The sequence below is a fragment of the Phoca vitulina genome, unplaced genomic scaffold (assembly GCF_004348235.1).
Source record: "Phoca vitulina isolate PV1807 unplaced genomic scaffold, GSC_HSeal_1.0 scaffold16, whole genome shotgun sequence".
Taxonomy (NCBI): domain Eukaryota; kingdom Metazoa; phylum Chordata; class Mammalia; order Carnivora; family Phocidae; genus Phoca; species Phoca vitulina.
In genome coordinates, this window is record NW_022589719.1 from 21,540,690 (window position 1) to 21,560,744 (window position 20,055).

At 42.1% G+C, this 20,055-nt stretch overlaps 1 protein-coding gene across 1 annotated transcript in view; it reads left to right on the top strand.

Annotated features, from left to right (window-relative positions):
- Positions 1–20,055, top strand: part of EXT2 (exostosin glycosyltransferase 2) — a 132,902-nt gene that overhangs the window by 78,719 nt on the left and 34,128 nt on the right. Inside the window, exon 9 of the mRNA XM_032413957.1 lies at positions 14,578–14,767. Coding sequence (XP_032269848.1) covers positions 14,578–14,767 — 190 coding nt within the window. The remainder of the gene's footprint in view (positions 1–14,577; positions 14,768–20,055) is intronic.

The following is a 20,055-nucleotide window of genomic DNA, read 5'->3' on the forward strand; positions in this document are numbered from 1 at the left end:
CTAGTGGACTCCCTGCTAAGCACGGAGCACAGCTCAGGGCTTGATCCCAGGACCCTGAGGTCATGACATGAGCCGAATGGATGCTTAACCAACTGAGCCACCTAGGTACCCCTTTTACTTGATTTCTAATTAATCTTTTTTTATAACTTCTTATTCTTTTTTTTTTTTTTGAGATTTTATTTATTTGACAGAGTGAGAGTGGCAGGCAGAGGGAGAGAGAGAAGCAGGCTCCCCGCTGAGCAGGGAGCCTGATGTGGGGCTTGATCCCAAGACTCTGATCATGACTTGAGCCGAAGGCAGATGCTTAACTGACTGAGCTACCCAGCTGCCCCAATAGCTTCCTATTCTTATTGTAAGAATACAGTACTTTCTCTCTCTGAAGATAGTGTGATTTTGTTTTTATTTTTCTTTAGCTCCTTTTCCTTTGAACTCCTTTATCAGTTCTTCATTTTCTCTCTTTTATATTGGCAGCTTTCTTCAAATACCTGATGTTTTCAGCAGTCTTATTTGAAAGTGAGACTCTGAAAGCTGATTGGGAGTTCTCTGTAAAGCTTGTCAACTGGTGAGCTTTACTTAGGTTAAGAGGATGGGGACCCAGTCATTTGCCCAGATGTCAGTGTTCATGGGTTATTTCTGTTGGATTGGTTCATTGATCCAGAGAATAATCTTTCTGCCTTTGGGAGTGGGGGAAGATGGATAATGCCTGGGTTGCAAACATTTGAGGAGCTGAATAGAGGGGAAGGAGACAGGTTCTCATTCTTCATTTATAGGTGATCACTTAATCCACTGTATTCAGTGTGGTGCCTCACCCTGCTTTCCATGTCTGGGGTCTCTGACTATGGAGTCTCTCTAATTCATTTTCTCCAGAGAATAAACTTCCCTTTTCCTGCTAAGGTGGCAGGGGGGACAGGAGGACAGGGAGAGGATTGGCCTGCCTGTGACTATCAGTTTAAGGGATCTTGGAACCACTGTTCTTTATTTCTGTTTTCAGAGTCCCTTCTTCCCGGACACCTAGTATCTCCAATTTTTTTTTCTTTTAAAGATTTTATTTATTTATTTGACAGAGAGAGAGAGAGCACACGAGGGTGGGGAGGAGCAGAGGGAGAGGCACAAGCAGACTCCCTGCTGAGTGTGCAGCCCAATGTGGGGCTCTCTCCCAGGACCCTGAGATCATGACCTGAACTGTAGTCAAGACACTTAACCGACTGAGCCACCCAGGTGCCCCCTAGTATCTCCAGTCCTCCAATTTCTGAGTCTTCTAGTCATTCTTGGAAAGCTTAGCTTTTTTTATTTGCTTCACTTGGTAGTTTATGTTGCTCTGCCTTTTGTTTGTTTGCTTAAACAGCCCTAAAATTCTCTATATTTTTTATTTTGACATAATTTCAAACTGAAAGTTCCAAAAATGATACAGAGAGTTTCTGTACGTGCTATACCATATTTGTCAAATATTAATATTTTACCATATTCCCTTTATTCTTTTCTCTGTTTATGTGTGTGTGTGTGTGTGTATGTACACATTTGTATTTATATTTTTTCCTGAGCCATTTGAAAGTTGCAGATATGACGCACCTTTACTCCTAAATATTTCTCATAAAGAAGTCACAGTACAATTATCAAAGTCATCTGAAATAAACATTGATATTATTATTTAATCTATAGACCTTATTTAGGTTTTGCCAATTATCCTAAAGTCCATTATAGCAAAAGAAAATTCCAGACCATGCATTACATTAGTTGTCATGTCTCCTTATTCTAGAACAATTTCTGTCTTTCTTTGCCTTGCATGACATTCACACTTTTTCAGAGAATTTGTTACTTATTTTGTAAGATGTCTCTTGACATCTCTTGATTTGGGTTTGTCTGATGCTTTTATATCAATTTATGCATTCAATTTAAAATTGTTGAAATTCAAATTATGCCTTTTTGACTGGAATATCACAAAAATAATATGTTCTCAATGCATCATGTTGGAGGACACATAATGTCAATTTGTCCTATGACTCGTGATGTAACTTTAGTCACAGGTTTTGGCTGGATTTCTCCAATGTAAAGTTACTGTTTTTGTTCTTAATGTGTCTTGTGGGGAAATGCTTTGAGACCATGTAAATACCCTGCTGCTTCTCAAACTTTTTCTCCCTGGTTGTAGCCTCCACCAGTGATTTCTCACCTGAATCAGTTGTTGTAATGGTTGCTAAATGGTGATTCTGTCATTCCCATTCTCTATCTGCTTTTGAGAGTGATTATTTTATCTTTGACCTGAGAGTTCATGTCTTTAATCAGTTTTGGAAAATTCTCCATTGTTTTCTCTTTGAATATTATCTATCTGTCATTTTCACAAATCTTTCCTTTTCCTGTCAAATGTATGTCAGATCTCATTCATCCTGTTGTTATGTCTCTCAGGTATTTTTTCCTTCACGTTTTCCACATTTTTGTCTTTCTGTAACTGCACGCTGGATAATTTTTTCACATCGATTTTGCTGTTCTCTTTAGCTGTGACTGATTTCTTTTTCACCCATCCATTGAGATTTAAATTTCAGCGGTTATTTTTAGAAACTATTTAATTATTTTTCAAATCTGTCTGCCTGGTCTTTTCTTCATAGTGTCTTTTTTAAAACTGTGTTTTAAATTCATTCTTTTATAATTATTTGAGATACTTTATCTTTTCCTATTATCTAATTTTTAAATTTCTTCTAAGGTCTACTCCTGTCATTTGTCTACTGCCTGTCGCTCTTGTTGCATTGATTCCTTATATGTTTTATAATTTTGGGATGTGAGTTCATCTTCAGTAAGGTTTCTGTGGTAATCGTTGCCAACTGGGCGAGGGGTATTACTCCAGAGGGTCTGTTTGTTCTTGTTTGTTTGTTTTGGCTTCTGCTGGGTGTTCCAAAGTTATCCTGGAGATAAATCACTTTTTAACATTAATTTCTCAGTATGAGGTTTCCATACTCCAGACGTAGATTTTGTTTAAACCCCAAGCCTGTATGAGGGCTAGTCTCTGTTGGAAGCACCCCAACCCAAACTTAGGTTGAAAAAGATAAATGTTTTTTATTACCTGCATCTACGAGGGGATGACGTTCTGGACCACCTTTTCATGGAAGGATTCTGCCTTTGTGTGTTGTCCCACTTCTGGTTCTCTCACATCCTGTGGCCAAAGCCGTTGTCCCTCTTCCGACATGGATGTCAAACCTGTGTGTCACTAAGCCCAAACTACCTCTGCCCTCCTCAGGGTTCCACAGTGCCAACCCTCCTGTGCGTTCAGCTCTCAATTGCGGTTTCTCTTCATTTTTGGTGCCTGGGACTTCCCATTTCCCCTGGCCTCAGCGATATATTTCAAAGGAGTTTTGTTATATTTTATCCTACGTTTCTGTGTCTTGTATAGCAAGAAACGTCCTCTGTTTCACCTCCCAAAGTGTGTTGAATTCTTGTCCACTGTTACCTCCTTGCCTGTTCTTTTTGCCCTTGTCGGCTCATGCCTTTCCTTTTTCCAAGAGGAAGCAGAGATAAAACAGAGTAGACAAAGCATATGCCTTACTGGAATTCCAGAGAAATTAAGAATTAAGAAATGACTACATTTTAGAGGTTGTTCTTTCCACGTTGTATCAACTTTAATGGTGGTGCTAGACTCCTGTCAGCTCAAAACCACACAAAAGCTTTGGTTTTCTTGGTCATACCCTTGTTGGTGTTTTGTGCTTAGATGCCATAAGCTGTAACTTAATCTTTTTCAAGAGTGTCTGTTTACCAAGCCGGTGAAGTGTTCCTCTATACCGTAGTGGCCAGCAAACATTTTTATGCCTGGGCGAGAGAATGAACCTCTCTTTCTAACTACCAGAATAGTTCAGCGACAGGATAGTTAGATGAAATCATAAATTTGTGTTACCTCTCGTGAGAAGTGGTAGTTTCAGCACCATTGACATTCTTGAACACTTTGGATTATAGATCAGCCTTATTTATTTGAATCAAATCACTGGTATTTTCATTAAAGGATAACTTTTAAGAGTTTTCAGTATACTTATTAAGTAACAGATCCAGGGATGATGATTATGTGTTTAAAGACTATGTTCTAAAAATAATCCAAATCTTTTGAACTATCAAGCAGCTGAACCGTTCTTTTTAATATATCGAATAAAATAAAATAAAGCAATAAAATCATTGATGTGTTATTTTTGTCCCTACTTTATTGTATTCACCCACTTAATTGATTAGCAGTATCTTAAACTATCTTACCATGGATATATTTAGCGAAATTTATTACTTGCAGACTGATACAACTCATGAATTATTAAAAGCATCAGCATATGGAACCCACTCTTTCCTCATTCCAAATTCTTTTAATATGGCTTACGTTGAGCCATTTAACTGGCTTCTCTCCATCCCACTGATGGAAGCTGCAGCCAGACAAGGGTTCTTCTAAATGATTGGCTTCCTTTCCAAGCAAGAGGAGGATGAAATGTCAACTTTTTCCTCTACTACCTGAAAAGCAATCAGTGGCAACCCTCCCTGCTCTTCTTGACAGTAGTTTGGCTTTACAGAAGAGGGTGGGCATTTAGCCAAATGTGCATTTCAGTGCTATATAAAGGAAAAATTTAAGTAGCTGAAACTCAGATAATAGGTGGAATTTTCAGAGAGGCATGCAGATGGGTTTAACCTGTGAGTCTTCAGTAAGCTAACAATAGCTCAGAAATTCCTGAACTGCACGTTTTAATCCCTTCTTTCCTGGTGATGAGCCGAGTGACTTGAGGTTACTGACAGAATCTCTCTCTTGCAGCAGTTTGCTCATCTGTAGGACTGGGTTTAGGGATAATAACAGCTTCAGAAGAATAGTGCAGCATAGTGACTGATTACCAATGACTAATCAAGACCACTGAAAAGGACATTTTGGAATCATACCTTGGGGTTCAAGACCATTTATTAACTTGACCTTGTGCTTTGAAATTTGTTATCCTTATCTGTGAAATGGGGCTTTTACTTACTTCACAAGATTATTATGAGATCTTAATGCTTTATCACGTGGAAACAAACTTAGAATTCGATAGGACCCTGGTGGGGAAAATTGAAATTCACAGGACAGTGGTTTTTGTTTTTGTTTCTGTACGCAGATAGGCTCCATTATGTATTTTCCATTGCTCAATACTTAAAACCCCAAGAGTTAACATTCTGTGAGCTCCATTCTTACAGATAAAGAAAGTGTGACTTACTTAAGATCCACCCTCCCCATCACTCTATCTTAGAAAAGAGGAAATGGAGTCTGAAGAAGATTCTCAGTCCATCATTCCATCTATTATAATATATCGCCATATTTTCACAAGTGTTTTTATCTTGCACACAAACTTGGCACCCCACTTAAATAGGAAACACAACAGCCAAGAGTTAGATTGACAGTGTGAATAGAGAAAGACTTCTGTCCCTGGCTTTATGATGGATTAGACACGCTAAATGACCTTCCCAACTAAACAGCTAGCATACTGAATGAAGTATTATAAAGCAGTTTTAGCCTGTTGCTAAGCTGGCAGGAAAGTGAGATATTTGTTGACTCACTAAACAGAGTGAAACTAGGTCCCCTGGTAAGTGAGTAAGAACCAGAGGCAGCTTTTGCTGTGGAGAGTTTCGCAGTTTGATGACCCGGAGCTTCTGCTGTGGAGAGTGGGACAAGGGAGCAGGCTGGAAAGCCTGTGGTCTCTGCCTGTTGGGGAATCTAAAAAGAGCGTCCTAGAGAAGCCAGGAAACTAAACGGCTATATTTTCAGTGAAAGGGTAAAGAGAAGTGGGTCTGTGGTGATCTTGCTGCTGAGAACTACAGTTACAAGCCACCTTCACATGGTTTCTGGTCCAAATTCATACAATAGGTGTGGTCCAAGGAAACCTTCAGAGCATTTCATTAGAAGTGGCCCTGAATTGGGGCGCCTGGGTGGCTCAGTCGTTAAGCGTCTGCCTTCGGCTCAGGTCATGATCCCAGGGTCCTGGGATCGAGTCCCACATCGGGCTCCCTGCTCGGCAGGAAGCCTGCTTCTCCCTCTCCCACTCCCCCTGCTTGTGTTCCTGCTCTCGCTATGTCTCTCTCTGTCAAATAAATAAATAAAAATCTTTAAAATAAAAAAAAAAAAAAAAAGAAGTGGCCCTGAATTGATAGGGAGCAGCAGAAGTAGACACAGACCCTCTCTTGAGTAATTCATCTTCAATCTGGGTCTCAAATAATTCTTACAAATTAAGTATCTAAGGAAAATGAGCAGCTCCCAGGTAGAACCCACAAGACCATAGAGAAGTAAGGCAATATCATGAATGAGAACACACCTTCAAGGACTTTGATTATTGGATTAGGTTAGATTATTAGATTCAAAGAAATTGTTCAGATGCAGCCCAAAGAGACAGGAAAATGAAGTGATGTGGAGAAGGGAGGGACAAGGTCTAATCAGTTCCAGAAGGAGAAGAGAGGGAGAGAGTGGAAAGAGGCCCTTTGAAAATGCAATAGCTGAGAACTTTCCAGAACTGTTGAATGACACCAGACCTCAGATTCAGGAAGACCTAGAAACCACAAGCAGGATCATCATAATGAAACTGAGGTACACCAAAGAAAAAGAGAAGACCTTAAACTTACCTAGAAGAAAAGGGCAGACTAATGATAGAAATTACTTGCCCCATGCTCCTGTGACCCTGAGTTATGTCTCTGGCTCGGTTTCTTTCGATGTCAGCGAGTCCCAGTGCCCGTTACCCCGGTACACCCAGATGTGGTTATAGACCCATTCCAGGTCCACCATATAGAAAACGTATTTATGAACCAATTACTCTAAGTAAGTTATAGGAATTCTGAGCTGATAATTTACTCTCTCCTTTAGTTAAGTCTGTAGCACGAAGGGGATTTCTAGTCTTTGATTTTCTTCATCTTTCATGTGTCTGTTTAATGGGAAGTCAGTGAAATCTAGCCATCAGTGTTGTCCTTGTTTTTGTGAACAATCAGTTCTTTTTTGTGGGTGGAATGAATTAAAGATATAACACAACGAGTAGACTTCAGACTTGTTGCCGAACCTTTTCTCCCTTGATCTGAGAGAGCCTGCTTGAAGACGGGCCTTGGGTCTCCATGCGTCTCCAGTTTCCTAAGGCAGCGCATGCCCAGTGGAGTGTGTGCTGCCAGTAGTTAGGGCTGTAGAGGCCTAATGGTTAAGGTAACGTGGGCCACATTACTGATTGCCCTTTCAAATCTCCCAGTAACCATTAACATAAATATCATCTCACCATTTTGGACAGAGGACACCACCCTTATGCACGTTAGTAATATGATGCTAATGCTTAACCCTTTCCTGGCTTGGTTTGCTTCAGAGGCCCTGCCCCACATCCGTGGGTAGGGAGTCTGTTTGAACCTAGAGGAGAAATGGAAGGGTTAACTCCTTTTGGTTTTGCCCTTTGACCGCTTCAGGATGAGAGGCATGATGAAATACTTTTCAAAATCTTCAGTGGAAACACATCATGCATAATTGGAGCAAAAAAGAATAAATCAAAGCTTTTCCCCCCTTTTAGTCTGGTAATTCATAATTGAAACCACATTGAGGTAGGGGCTGATAACTTCAAAACAAGGAGGAAAACTGCCCTTTCTATCAAGGTAGGGATAGGTAAGGCTTCTCATTACCAGGGGCTCAAAAGCTTCTGTATAACAAGCCTGTCCTCTCCTCCCTTCCTTTCTTCTCTGAATTCTCACTTTTCTGCTCAGGCAGATACCTTCTGTTAAATCACATGTGGGTTCACTCCAGGATGCTTAGTGCTCTTCTTGTCACTTGAATTTATACGTGGTGACATTTTAAAAAATCTCTGATATGATGAGTAATAGGAATTAAATTTTGAACTATCCTTCGAGGTTGATTTCTTCAGTCTGGAATTTGGTTGGTTTAGGTTGAAAGAGCCCTTTAGTTGGTAATGGAATGTGGTTTTCCTCGCTCCTGATTTTATAATCCTCGAGTAGTTCCAGCAAGAACATTTCAGGATGCTTAGCAAAGGCCATTTGCTTCCACCTTTCTCCACTCTCTGTATGTAGGTAACCTTGGCTAGCATGGTTTTGGTTAGGCTTATATAGGGCTACCATGACCTTTTAACTAAAAAAAAAAAAAAAAAGGCAAAATGAGATTGCAAGAAGGGTCCAGACAACTTTCTTTGTGTGAGATTGCCAAAGGCACACCTAGTTTGAGTTTGAATTTCTTTCTTGAAGGAGGAAACCCCTTTGCACTGGAAGTTGACTTTAGGCCCAGCCTCCCAGGGCCTTTCAGGCATCCTGAAACCCAAACCCACGACTTTCTCTCGCTGCTTAGCCTGCTTACTGCTTGCTCATTCACCAGAGCTTTCCAGAATAAGCAATGTGAAAGAACTTTCCTAAAGCTGATACTGTGACCTGGCAGTTATCGTAGCTACTATGGATTACTTTTATGTGATTGCAATTTAACAATCTGGATTTCTTATTGAAGCTTCTATAATGAGTATCTGTTGTGGGAGTGAGAAGTGAAGTTTGGGAGGATGGGCGAGAGATGGACAAGGTATTTTGGCCAAATGCCAGAACTCTGTCAGAATGATACACACTTCTCCTCCCATCTTTGAGTGAACAGTTTTACTGGGTGGATTTGAAAGTGGTATTGGTAGCCAAGATTTGGACGGTGCAGCTGTAATAAGTGGGTTTCACCTCTTTTTCAGGTTGCCAGTGCTGGGTGCCTGGTTTCATGCCCTATCTTACCACGATGGAGATCTAATCAGGCAACAGGGTTAATTGCCAGCATTGTTTGCCTTTTCCCTGGCAGAAGTCAGAGTCTTGAGTAAATTATGGAGGTTTAAATTTGCTTGATTTCCTGCAGAAAGTGGGGTCAAGAGGTCCCAGACTGTAGACACTCTCTTTGGTCAGCCAGCAGGGGGTCAGTTCTTAAAGGTATTTCAGAGGTGACTAAACACTGTTTTTGAAATGTCCTTCTCCACTAAGTTTTTTTCTCTGGGGGTTAGTTTGTTGACCTTACCCCAGTGGAGTGGAGTGTCTGTCTGAAGGCACATACCCCAATTAAAGCTGCCTTTCTCCACGCTGTCACTGTGCTCCAAAGGCAAATGGGATTATGTTCGAGGAGGGAAAAAGCAATTGGCACAGAAGCCTAGTTGCAGATCAGCATTTCCTATTTCTGACCTTTTGAAATAGAACATAAAGGTAGCCATGTTCACTTACCAGTAAAACAATACTCAGGAAAAAAAAGTTACGAAAGAACTCCACAGAAAGCTTACCGTGTGACTTACAAAGCCTTCCCCTTTCATGCTGTGGCTAGGCCTGCCTAGCCAGTCCCTCTCATGTCCGCTCTCCTTCCTTTGCTCCCTGTCTTGTGAGCGTGTGTTAGCAAGGCTGCTCGCTCGGTTTGCTAGCACTCACCTGCTTGCCCTTGCCCATGACACAGTGGCCCCTCCTTATCTCCTCCAGGGAGGTCGAGGCCACTGTGTAGACCTTTACGTTCCCACAGGACTGGACTACCTTGTGTGAGTACTGGTTATTTTCTTGGGCCGTCCTCCCCACCAGATGATGAGCATGTTGAGGGGGAAGGCCTGTGTTTGTCTCGGCATCTGTAAGACTCTTCCAGGCGAATAGTATGTGCTCAGGAAATGTAGACTGAGTAAATGAGCACCAGAAGCACGATTGGTAGGGATGATTGCTGAAGAATTGCTGATACCGGTGTTTTGTCAGGGCAAGGAGGATACGAATGGGGAGAGCTGGACGTTTCTGTGTTTGGTTTAAACTGTAGTTCATGGAGCTCTGTGCTGAGCGCTTATTGCTTTTGTGCTGGATCTCATTTTGTCATCATCCCCTTAGGAGACAGGTGCCATCATGGTCCCCATTTTACAGATGAGGACATTAATAAAGAAGTAGCTTTACGCATCACAAAACTAGTACATGGCAGGGCCTAAATTCAAACTCTCTTCTGTTAAATATCCCCATCCTGCCCTTCTTCAGAATAGTTGGCACACTAAGATTCTAGGTAAGTGCTTTAAAATGAATGAACTCAGTTGGCAATTGTGTTCAGAACTCATGAAGTATTTGAGTGTGCGTCACCTGTTCACGTACATACAGAAAGGGGACAGAAAGAAAATGACCTGGGTCATTTGGGTTTAACTTACTCACTTTTAAACAGGTTTTTATTGAGTAGTGCTAGGCGCTGACTAGGTGCTAGCTGTTCTGACAGTTGTGGCTCTTGCTTTCATGGAGCTTTCAAGATAAAATACAAAGATCAGGAAGGAAAAGAGGAAATTGTGAAAATAAAAACAGTCTATCTGGAGAGGAAGTAGAGGTAGAGAATCCAGATAAACTAGGACCTTAAATCATGATAAGGTCAACGTAGAGAGGAAGAAGGATTTCATTTAGACTTGTTGCTGGATTGCCACCCCACTTGTAGGAACTGTGGAAAGTAGAGCCCAGAGCAGTGATTACTCCCACAAGATCAGCCATTGGCTACCATTTATCAAATGTTTGTAGTGTGAGGTACTTTACATATGTCAACTGTTTACTTTTAGTAACAATCTCTGGTTGTTAAGAAATAATAATTAAGAAATGTTAATAATCAACATTATTAGAAATTGTTACTATCATTTTTATTTCTCATACCTGGAAAAGTAGTATTATTATCACAGTTACGGAAACTGAGGTGCAAGAGAGGTTTAGTACTTTGCCCAGGTCACACAGCTGGTAAGTGAAAGAGCCTGGATTCATGTTAAGGAGACGTGATTCCCAAACTGACCCCGAACATGTCCATTCACTTTTTGAAGTCATTTGCCCCAACCCTGTCGGCATATCCTACAGTAAAGCACCAAGCCTGTGTCCTAGTAAATAGCTGCTCAGCAGCTTCTGTGTTACGTCTGTGTTCATCTCAACATCTGTATTTTATGGGGACGTGTTGGTAAGATTTCAGACCTGGTTATGCTCCTTTGCCTGCTCTGTCTCCCCTTCATGCTGCCTTTTCTGCTTCCCCAATTTTCACGACCTATCTGGTATGCAAGTGAGTAGTGTGGAAAAACTGAGCACCAAGACAAGTTACTGTCTGCTTCCCACCCACCCATTCCTACCTCTCCTCCTCCCCTTCCACAGTCATCCGCTTCCCGAATGGAGCTGGCAAACGGGATGAGAACAGATCGGTCATCTTGCCAGAGACTCTGGTTCCTTCTCGTGGCAGTGCCTTGGAATCAGAGCTTGATGCCCTTCACGGGGTGCCTCCGTTTAAATTCCAAGGGATTCGTTTTCCAAAACCAAGCTTCGCATCTCTCAGGGAACTTTCCTCTCCTTTTAATGTCATACAGGCATTCAAGTGTGTTGGCGTTCCCCACTTCTCCCCAAGAACAGACCCCATTTTGTTGGAGTTTTAATAGTTTTTCCTTCTGTGTTAGAGGTGTATTTACCTTTTTTAATTTATGTGTTTCCTTTGTGTCAGTGTTATATATTCGGTGTGTTTTAGTCTGCCTACCTTCTGAAATCATAGTGTTTGGGGCGGGCTCTTGCTTATTATATGGCCCACATGTGATTGTGAAGAATAAAGAACTTCCAGCGTTTTTGTCTCAGAGAAGGGTTAGAAGTAATAAACTCTGGCGTTCCCCACAGCTCCAGTTTCCAGAGTCTATAAAATGATGATGCGTACCTCGGACTCAGAGGGCGTGAGGATGGGCCATGGGCCTCCACCATCCCGTGTTCGGAAGCCAGACCTTGAACATCATAACATCATTCATTCTTCCCTCCCTTCCTTTCTTCCTTTCTTTTTTTGACTGATAAAGCAAATTATTAGGCATCATTTACTATTTTTAACCCTACGGTTTGATCATCTGTAAAACAAGGATGACTGTGTCTGGCCTGGGAGTTGTAAGGCTCAGAAGAGATATTACATGTACAGCCTGGCGCCTGACACTTAGTAAGTGCTCAGTAAAGCTTTCACACACATTACAGTACCTCAAAAACTCTGTTTTTGTGTCTTTTTCATTTAAAGTGGTGTTTTTCAAGCATAAGAGAGTACTGTGTTGGGAGGAGTAAATGGATGGGCTGGGATGGTAATGGCGGAGAGAACGAGCACCTTCGGGATTAACTGTGACTGAAGCACAGGGCTACTTATTGACCTCGTTTCCGTAAAGGTCAGGAAGATATAAATAAGCTTTGAGGTAGAAAACTAAAAGGGGTTCCTACCAATGTGATGAGCTGCTAGGGTACCAGTGCTAAAATCTAGGTACGTTCCTGAGGCTGCAACTTAAAGTCAAAGCGTGAGGTCATGGAAACACAGTCAGCCTTTCTTATTGTGTCTCCTGGCTGTGAAATCTAATTATGGCCTGTTGTGGACATTTTGGCTTTAATATCCTGATTACATTAGGACTCCTGGAATCCCATTCAGTCTCTTTGAGTTCCCATCCCATGTGTATTCCATGTGTTTGTGTACATTTCCTGTCCCACACTGTTACATCTGGCAGACAGCTGCTGTCCTCTCCGTGGTGATGGGTGTCCATCAGTGATAAGGGTGAGGCTGGTGGGGGCCCTGGGCCTACCAGAGGATGGGAGGGTGAGCGGCCAGAAGAGCAGTGGGACATTTCGTGTCCAGCCAGCTTCTGGAGAGACGAAGTTCGGTCCTGCCCTTTTCATGTAATAACATACAAACGTGCAGGTAGTTAATGCCACTGAAGTGTATACTTAAAAGTGGCTAGAATGCAGGTTTCATGTTATATTTTACCACAGTTTTAAAAAATTTACGTAATATACCCAAAACCATTTTCTGCTTTAAATGAGTAGATTGTATATTATATGCATTATATCTCAAAAAAGCTGTTTAAAAATATAAAAATGTTTTAACAATCTTATTATCAGTACAAAAATATTTTTGCTTGTATCACTGCATTGAAATTTACTTAATGTTTTAATGGTAGCAAAGAAATGGAATTTCCTTCATGACTTTTTAAACCCGATTTTGAGAAAATTTCGAACTTAGAAGTTGCAAGAACGTACCGTGAACTCACGCCTAGAACTCATCGCCTAGATTTATGCATTTTATATATTCACACTCTTTATTCCCAGTGTCAGAAGTGATGTGCTTTGATAGGTTTTATTTTATTTTGCTTTTTGCCTTTTTTTTTTTTTTTTCAGATTCAGTGTGCGAATTACTTATTGGGCCCTTTCAATCTGAAAATTCATGTCTCTTCTATCTTCTGTCCCAAGAATTTATTTAATTTCTTTGATAGTCTTGTTTCTTCTATATTCTGTTTTCTTTTTCAGGAACCTCCTATTAGGTGGATGTTGGACCTCTTGGATTTTGTCATCTTTTCTGAGCTGTTTTTCATCTTTACCTTTTTGTTCACTAGACTGGAATATGTTACCTTTTTCTTTTAATCCTGCTTTTTTTTTTTTAAAAAAAAAAAGTTAAGCTATCCTATTTTTTATGTCCGACAGTTCTTTCCTGTTCTTTGATAGATCTTTTTAAATAAAAAGTTTATTCTTATTTCATGGATGAAGAATTCTCTTCCTGAGGATATAATTTGTTGTTGATGTTGTTTTAATTTCCTTCTGCTTCTGTTGTCTCTGTTTCGTCTGAGTTCCTGCTTTTCTGTTTGTTCGTTTGGTTTCTGTCATTATGCTGACGATGTTCTTAAAATGACTGTGATTCTAGGATTTGTTCATGATTACCAGGGAAGCACTGAAAACCTGGTTGGAAAGCAGCTCTGGGTGTGAGGGCAAGCCTCCTGCCCGGAGGGCGTCACAGTCAGATGGCAGAGGGGCAAGCTAGCCACATGGCTGCCAGTGTTTGGGGACTTGGAGGGGAAGAAGGCCGGGCGGCTCATCATTCCCAGTATAGACTTTGCCCTGCATTTTCCTCTCTGCTGTGGCCATGTTTCCATGCCTAGAGCTTCAGTTCCCCGGAGAATAGACCTCCGTCCTGCAGGGGTGGACAACAAGAGGAGTTTTCTGGCTGACTGGCTGGATGAAGGGGAGGTTTGTAGATCTGGGTGTCTTTGCTCCTTATACATATTTTTAACCAGTCTTCCTGTTTTCAACCCTGCCCCTCCTCTTACCCCATAGGGTTCTCGCTGAGCTTATTTCTGAGCCTTTGTGGGGTTCTGTGGTTTGGACTTGTTGGCTTTGTTGGCCCCCTCTGTGTGGTTACTTAGCTTTCTCCCTCATTCTCCCGCTCTGCTACCACTTCTCTGGTCCCTCCCAGTGTTTCTGAAGCCTGTCGATACTGCTCATCCGCTGTGGTGTCTTCTCTCATTTCACTGTCATTGTCCATTTGTGTTTTGTATCTACTGTCACTCGAGTGGGCTTGAGGAGAGAATGGAGATCAGTGTACGTGTTTAATCTGCTCTGTTTAACTAGAAATCTCTTCTCACCTACAAAAATTCTCTGCTCCTGTTTCAGTGGCCTCACAGCTCAAGTTAATTAAAGAGAGTCAGTACAAATTTTGGGGAAGGGAAGACTTTGAATAGTTGCTTTAGCTCTTGGGTTGGTCATGGTGAAAGTCCCAAAACTCCCATGTTCTAGTTTATTGACAACGTTGGAAAAGAGATCGGCCCCATTGTTACTAGATCCTTCGCTGACCCACATTAATCTGTTGCCTTGCAGAAATGGAGCAGCGTGAGCAACCCACTCTTCCTCCCACTGATCCCACCACAGTCACAAGGTTTCACCGCCATCGTCCTCACCTACGACCGAGTGGAGAGCCTCTTCCGGGTCATCACTGAGGTGTCCAAGGTGCCCAGTCTATCCAAGCTGCTAGTTGTCTGGAATAATCAGAATAAAAATCCTCCAGAAGGTAAGAAGAGTGGGAAAATGGTGTGTTCAGGAAAGGCCTGGTTTGGGTGTTAGCGCAACTCTCAGCTGGATCGATTTTGGATGGCCAAATTATTTGCGTCCTTAGGTTTAAATGAGTTGTCCTGCTTTGTCAACAACAGTGCCATTTCTGAGGCAGCATGACCCCAGTTTTCTCAGTCATCTCATTCTTGTTCTGGGGTGGCCCACTTAACTCCAAGCCCATGGCATGCACTATAGCCCCAAGTGTTTGGGAGCTTAGGAATCAGTGGGATCAAAGGCCAGCAGCCTTGGGAAAACAGATCTCAGCTTCCCTCAGCCATCACAGCTGATTTGTTTACATGAAAACTCAGTTTAAAAGGCATTAGTTTTCTCCTTCCTTATCTGGGCTCTGATACTGCACTTTTCTTCAGGAAGAAAAAAAAAAAAGGATGGCTTCACTTTCAGTTGGGAAAGTCAGCAGAGCATGCCCTCTTCAGGCTTCGAATCAGTTCCTTAAAGTGAGCGCTCACTCAGGTTCCCATTGGTTCCTCCGTAATCGCTTTGTCCCTTGCCTTGCCCCCCCCCCCCCCCCCATAAGCTGCTGGCTGGCGCTGGCAGCGAGGGTTGAGGACTGTTTGATTAATTGGATTTGTGTTTCATTCAGGACGCAGAGAGTATGTTCCACCTGCATTTAGTTTCTCATTCAGTCTGTCTATTACTGATCCTAATCCCAGGGACTTCAAAGCTCCTGCCCTTTATAGCCTATTAAAGCCAGGAAGTTTCTGATGGATTAGAGCAAGGAATGAGTTTGAAGTTTGTCATGTGCACCACTATCCCCGATAAGGGCTAGTTTATTGCCTGACAGTAGTATCTGCACTTTTTTAGGACTATTCCCTTTTAATTGGTAATACTGAAGTCAGGACAGTCAGCCTCGGAAACTGCCAGTAGTAGATCTCTGGGCTGGAAGAAGAACGTTTTCTGTCTGTTAGGCAAAGCAGAATTTGCCCCAAGAAAATTCTTTAGTTCCTCTTGAGACATTTAAGAAATCTTCCTTAGTGAGATTTTTGTTCTCTGAGAGAATCATGCGCTTTCTCTCTATTTAGGGGAGCCATAGTTTAAGTAAACAAAACGGCTACTTTAAGCGAAGGCCCTGTTTTATGCTCCAGAGAGCAGTGCTTTTTCTTATTAACTGTCTCTTTATGCCAAGTTTGTTTTCCTCCCAACGTCTAGTTCTCTGGATTTTTGTCTGTTTGTTTGTTTCATTTATTTGACTCTCAGAAAAGGAGAAAGAAAGGGGTGGAATGAAAGGGCAGAGATAAATAAACAGGGGCTGTGCGGGGAGGGCCACGGAGAGGTGCCATGGAGAGGGCCACGGCCGCTGCCTTGCCCAGAGGGAAGTGGATTGGACAGTTGGGCGCTGCTCGTTAGTCTCTCACTTAAAAAGGATGAATCACATTGTGAGAAGGAAGGCCGTGTATCCCTCCTCGGATCTGGAGTAGCCTGCTGCGTGGCGCCGCATTCACACTCGTGCGTTTGTTCCCGCGCCCAGAGGCCGTCAGCTTTCAGAGGGAGCCCGTCAGCACCCCACCCGCCCAGAGAGGCACAGCTCAATGCAAAAGAGGCCTCTCCTTCCTTACGAACCCTGGCTAGCCGCTTTGGGCTTCAGGTGAATGATTTATTGGGACTTGGAGTCACTTCTTTGGGGCAGGTACCATCGAGGACAGTGAGAAGGAAGGCATCGTTTTCTGCTGTCTTGGTCAAAGTGCTGACACTGGGGTGACAGGAGGCACGAGCATGAACCTCGGTTTTGGAGCTGGGTGTTCAGGTTTAGTTTTTGGTAGACCCTGCTAAAATGTAGTGGTTAATTCTATGACCAGAAGCTTAGTTTATTTTTGAAATATTTTGGCTCTAGGGAGGAAAGCGAGCCCTCAACTGACGAGGCCCCAGTTTTGACACGTTTAGAGACTGAACCAGCTTTTTTTTTCTAGCAGTGGTTTTGAGGTCTCAGCTCAGGCTCTGGCGATGTGGTTGTTTGGGGGGAGCATGAACCATGTTTAGACCTCTGTGGGGTGTTTGTTCAGTTGGTAAATGGGGCTGTTGGCTCTGGCCCTCATGCCAGCAAAGCCATCTGAATCTGTAATGTATGGCATTAGTAGCATATATATTTTTTAAAAAAGTAAGTCCAAGGCTTTGAAATATTAGAGGCAAAAGTGATGTTTTTCACTTTCTCTACATTTGCTAAAATAAATATTGTGGTGAACGTGTCTGCTGTTGGGAGGGTTAATGCAGGCAGAAATCCTTCCCCCCCCCCCCGCCCCGCCTTCTTTTTTTTCACTCTCCAACCAAATACTTTTTTCTTTTTGGTTACATTTAAGTCTAAATTGCTGGGTTTGAAGTTTAAGTAAATACTTAGACTAGGCAATAGAAATTTCCAGTGAGCTTTCGTCACATTGGTTTTGAGCTCTTTCAGAAAAAAAAAAAGGCAAGCCACTGCCTTCCTCCTCCCCAACTCTTCAATTTCCAAACTTGATGGATATAGAGGTTGTTTGGCTTGGCCCCTGGCCTCCCTGTGAAGGAAGCTATTACACTGTATATCTCAGATAGGTTTAACTCAGGCTTCTGGTTTAGCTGATTTCAGTGTTAAATTTGAATTGACCTCAGGAGCTCCCTGGCTTCAGATTGTGACTTTCATAGTTGTTAGCAGGCAGGAGGGGACGGGCCGAGTGTGTCAGGACGGTCATCCCAGAGGAGGCAACAGAGAAGTAGAAGCCACAGACTCCCTGCTTTCGAGCCGAATTCAGGGACTGTGGGGAATTAAGGTCATGCGGACCCGCTGTACACCAAGCAGCCTGAGCATTCCTCAAGTGAGCTCAAGGTTGGTATGGAGATAATCTGACCATTTATTTTATTGATCTGTGGTTGTGTTTGTGACAGTGATTGCCAGGATGGGCTTGGGGTCATCTTCAGTCAACCTCACCGTTTTATAGTACCTTTGCCAAGTTGAAGGAAAAATTCTCTTTGCTCACATCTTTCTTGGCATCCAACGTGGAGAAAACCGTTAATCAATACCCATTTTTAAAAAATCCTTAACACAAGGAGTTCTTTTTCTCCTTCAAGCTAGACTAAAGTTCCTAACTGTGAAGTTATCAGGTCACCTGGCTCAGCTGTTTGTTTTTCATAAACTCAGCAATGTGTTTAAAAAACTCCTGTTTTTCAGACTACTTTGTGTGAATGGAAGGTGACATTTTTATTTTGCCAGCCACAGATTCACAGGATGAGACATAAGGTACAAGGCCATGCTGTTTTACTTTGAACTCATTTAGAATTTAGAGTTTCACTAGAATTTAGAAGGAGTAAGGAAAAAAGAGACCCCATTTGGCCTTAGCAATGGAATTAGAGCCTAAAGTTCTCTAGCTATGAACTGTGTCCTTCTGCATCCTAAGGGGCCACCTCACAGCCTTCTGTCTATACCTTTTCAGGCTGTCAGGAGAGAAGTGAGGTCCATAAGACTTTACAAGAACCCATTTATGAAGATGAAAATAATACGATGTTTTTATAGCCATGTATTATATACCTTTTAAATCCCAGGAATAGGAACTGTGTTAAGTGCTTTACATATATTATCTCGTCCTTCTGACAGACCTTCAAGGAAGCTGTTCTTATTCCCATTTTATAAAACTGAAGCTCAGATTAATTGTGTAATTTGCCTGAATCACAAAACTGCAAGTGGCAGAGCCTGAAACGAACACAGGTCTCCGGGGATCCAAAGCTCGTGCCCCTTGCACGAAGGCCCCCTGTATCCACTTAGATTGCCATTTAGCAGGAGGAAAATCATGCTTTGTCTGTTCTCTGATTTGGGATTATGTAGAAGAACTAGGTCCTTCCTTGTCAGGGACTCAAAGAGAGACAGGAAAGTAAATCTGTTCTTTTGAAAATACTAATGGAAAGGGGGGAAAAAAGTTCTTTTTTCTCACCCATATTTTTCTTTCCCACCTCTTGCTTCTGTCCTAATTTTTTTAAACAGTCAACATCGCATATCAGAACTACCTGCTTTAGGGCAGGGAGTAATTATAATGCTTATTTTTGATTTCTGCCCTCCACAGAAGGAATGCTGAAGCCTGAGAGAACGGTAGTTCCCTTTCTTGGAGTCCTATTTTATTTGAAAATGTGAAAACAAAAAACGGAATTCTCTTTAGAGGCCTGTCTTGTGGTGACGATGGTACATAGACAGCTGACCGTTGAGGTGGAGACTGCTTTTGCCCTGGCTGACTTTCAGCTACCCCGGCCTAACTCAGAACAGGGAAGGACAATCCCATGTCCATCTTCACCCTGTGTCATCCTCTTTGGCCTTCATCATTCCCTAAAACTTCTCCATCAAAGACTTTACAAGGCAAGGGCAAGTTAGTTGTCTGTGGATATTGATCGTCTCAAGTAATTCTTTGGATATATAGGTGACGAATGTGGAAAGCCGTCTGTGGGTTGAACATGCTGTACCCATTCGCCAAGTGAAAGTCCAAATCCCATCCAGGGTAGAGGAATGTTCATACTTAACCAAAGCAGCTAGCCTATTTTCTGTACATATTGCAAAAAGAGGAGCTGTTTGTTACTTTGTGAGATTAAAAAAAGGTTCTGTGTTCTTTTATTTGTGTGTTCCATGGTCTCCATTCTAGAGAGTTATTGGTAGGGATCCTGTTGACCTAAAAGTAAATATGGAAGGTGCAAGCTGGGGGCATGCTGCTGGATCGTCAGAGTAATGTGCCAGATCTAACATGTCCCACTTTGCCTCCCTTACCCCTAAGGTTCGGAAGAAGTCCTTTGATTCTGTAAATAGACACAGACGTTCAAAGGAAGGCCCTGCTGACATTTAGCGGTTGTCTCCCGTGTGCGAGGCGCTATGCTGCTAAGTGCATTCATGTTCAACCTCACAGTCAGCCATGGGAAGATAGTGTTATTATTCTGTCTTCATAGTTGAAGAAACATGTTGAAAATGATTGACTTGTTCAAGAGCCCATGGCTAGTAAGGAGTACACCTGGGATTCAAAACTCTTCCTAAAGACTGTTCTTTCTATGTTATATGACTGCCTCATGAAATCCTGGACCTCAGAGGCATCTTGTTTGGTCTCTCAGATGATGTCAAGTAGAAATCTGACCTAAGTTAGTACATTTCAAGTAAAAGCGCATATTGTATTGCTAAAGGCATTTCATCATTTTGTTTTATCTCAGTTTTTCCATCAGAAGATTCTTTTTTAAAATTTATTTATTTATCTATTTATTTTTAAAGATTTATTTATTTGAGAGAAAGCATGCGCA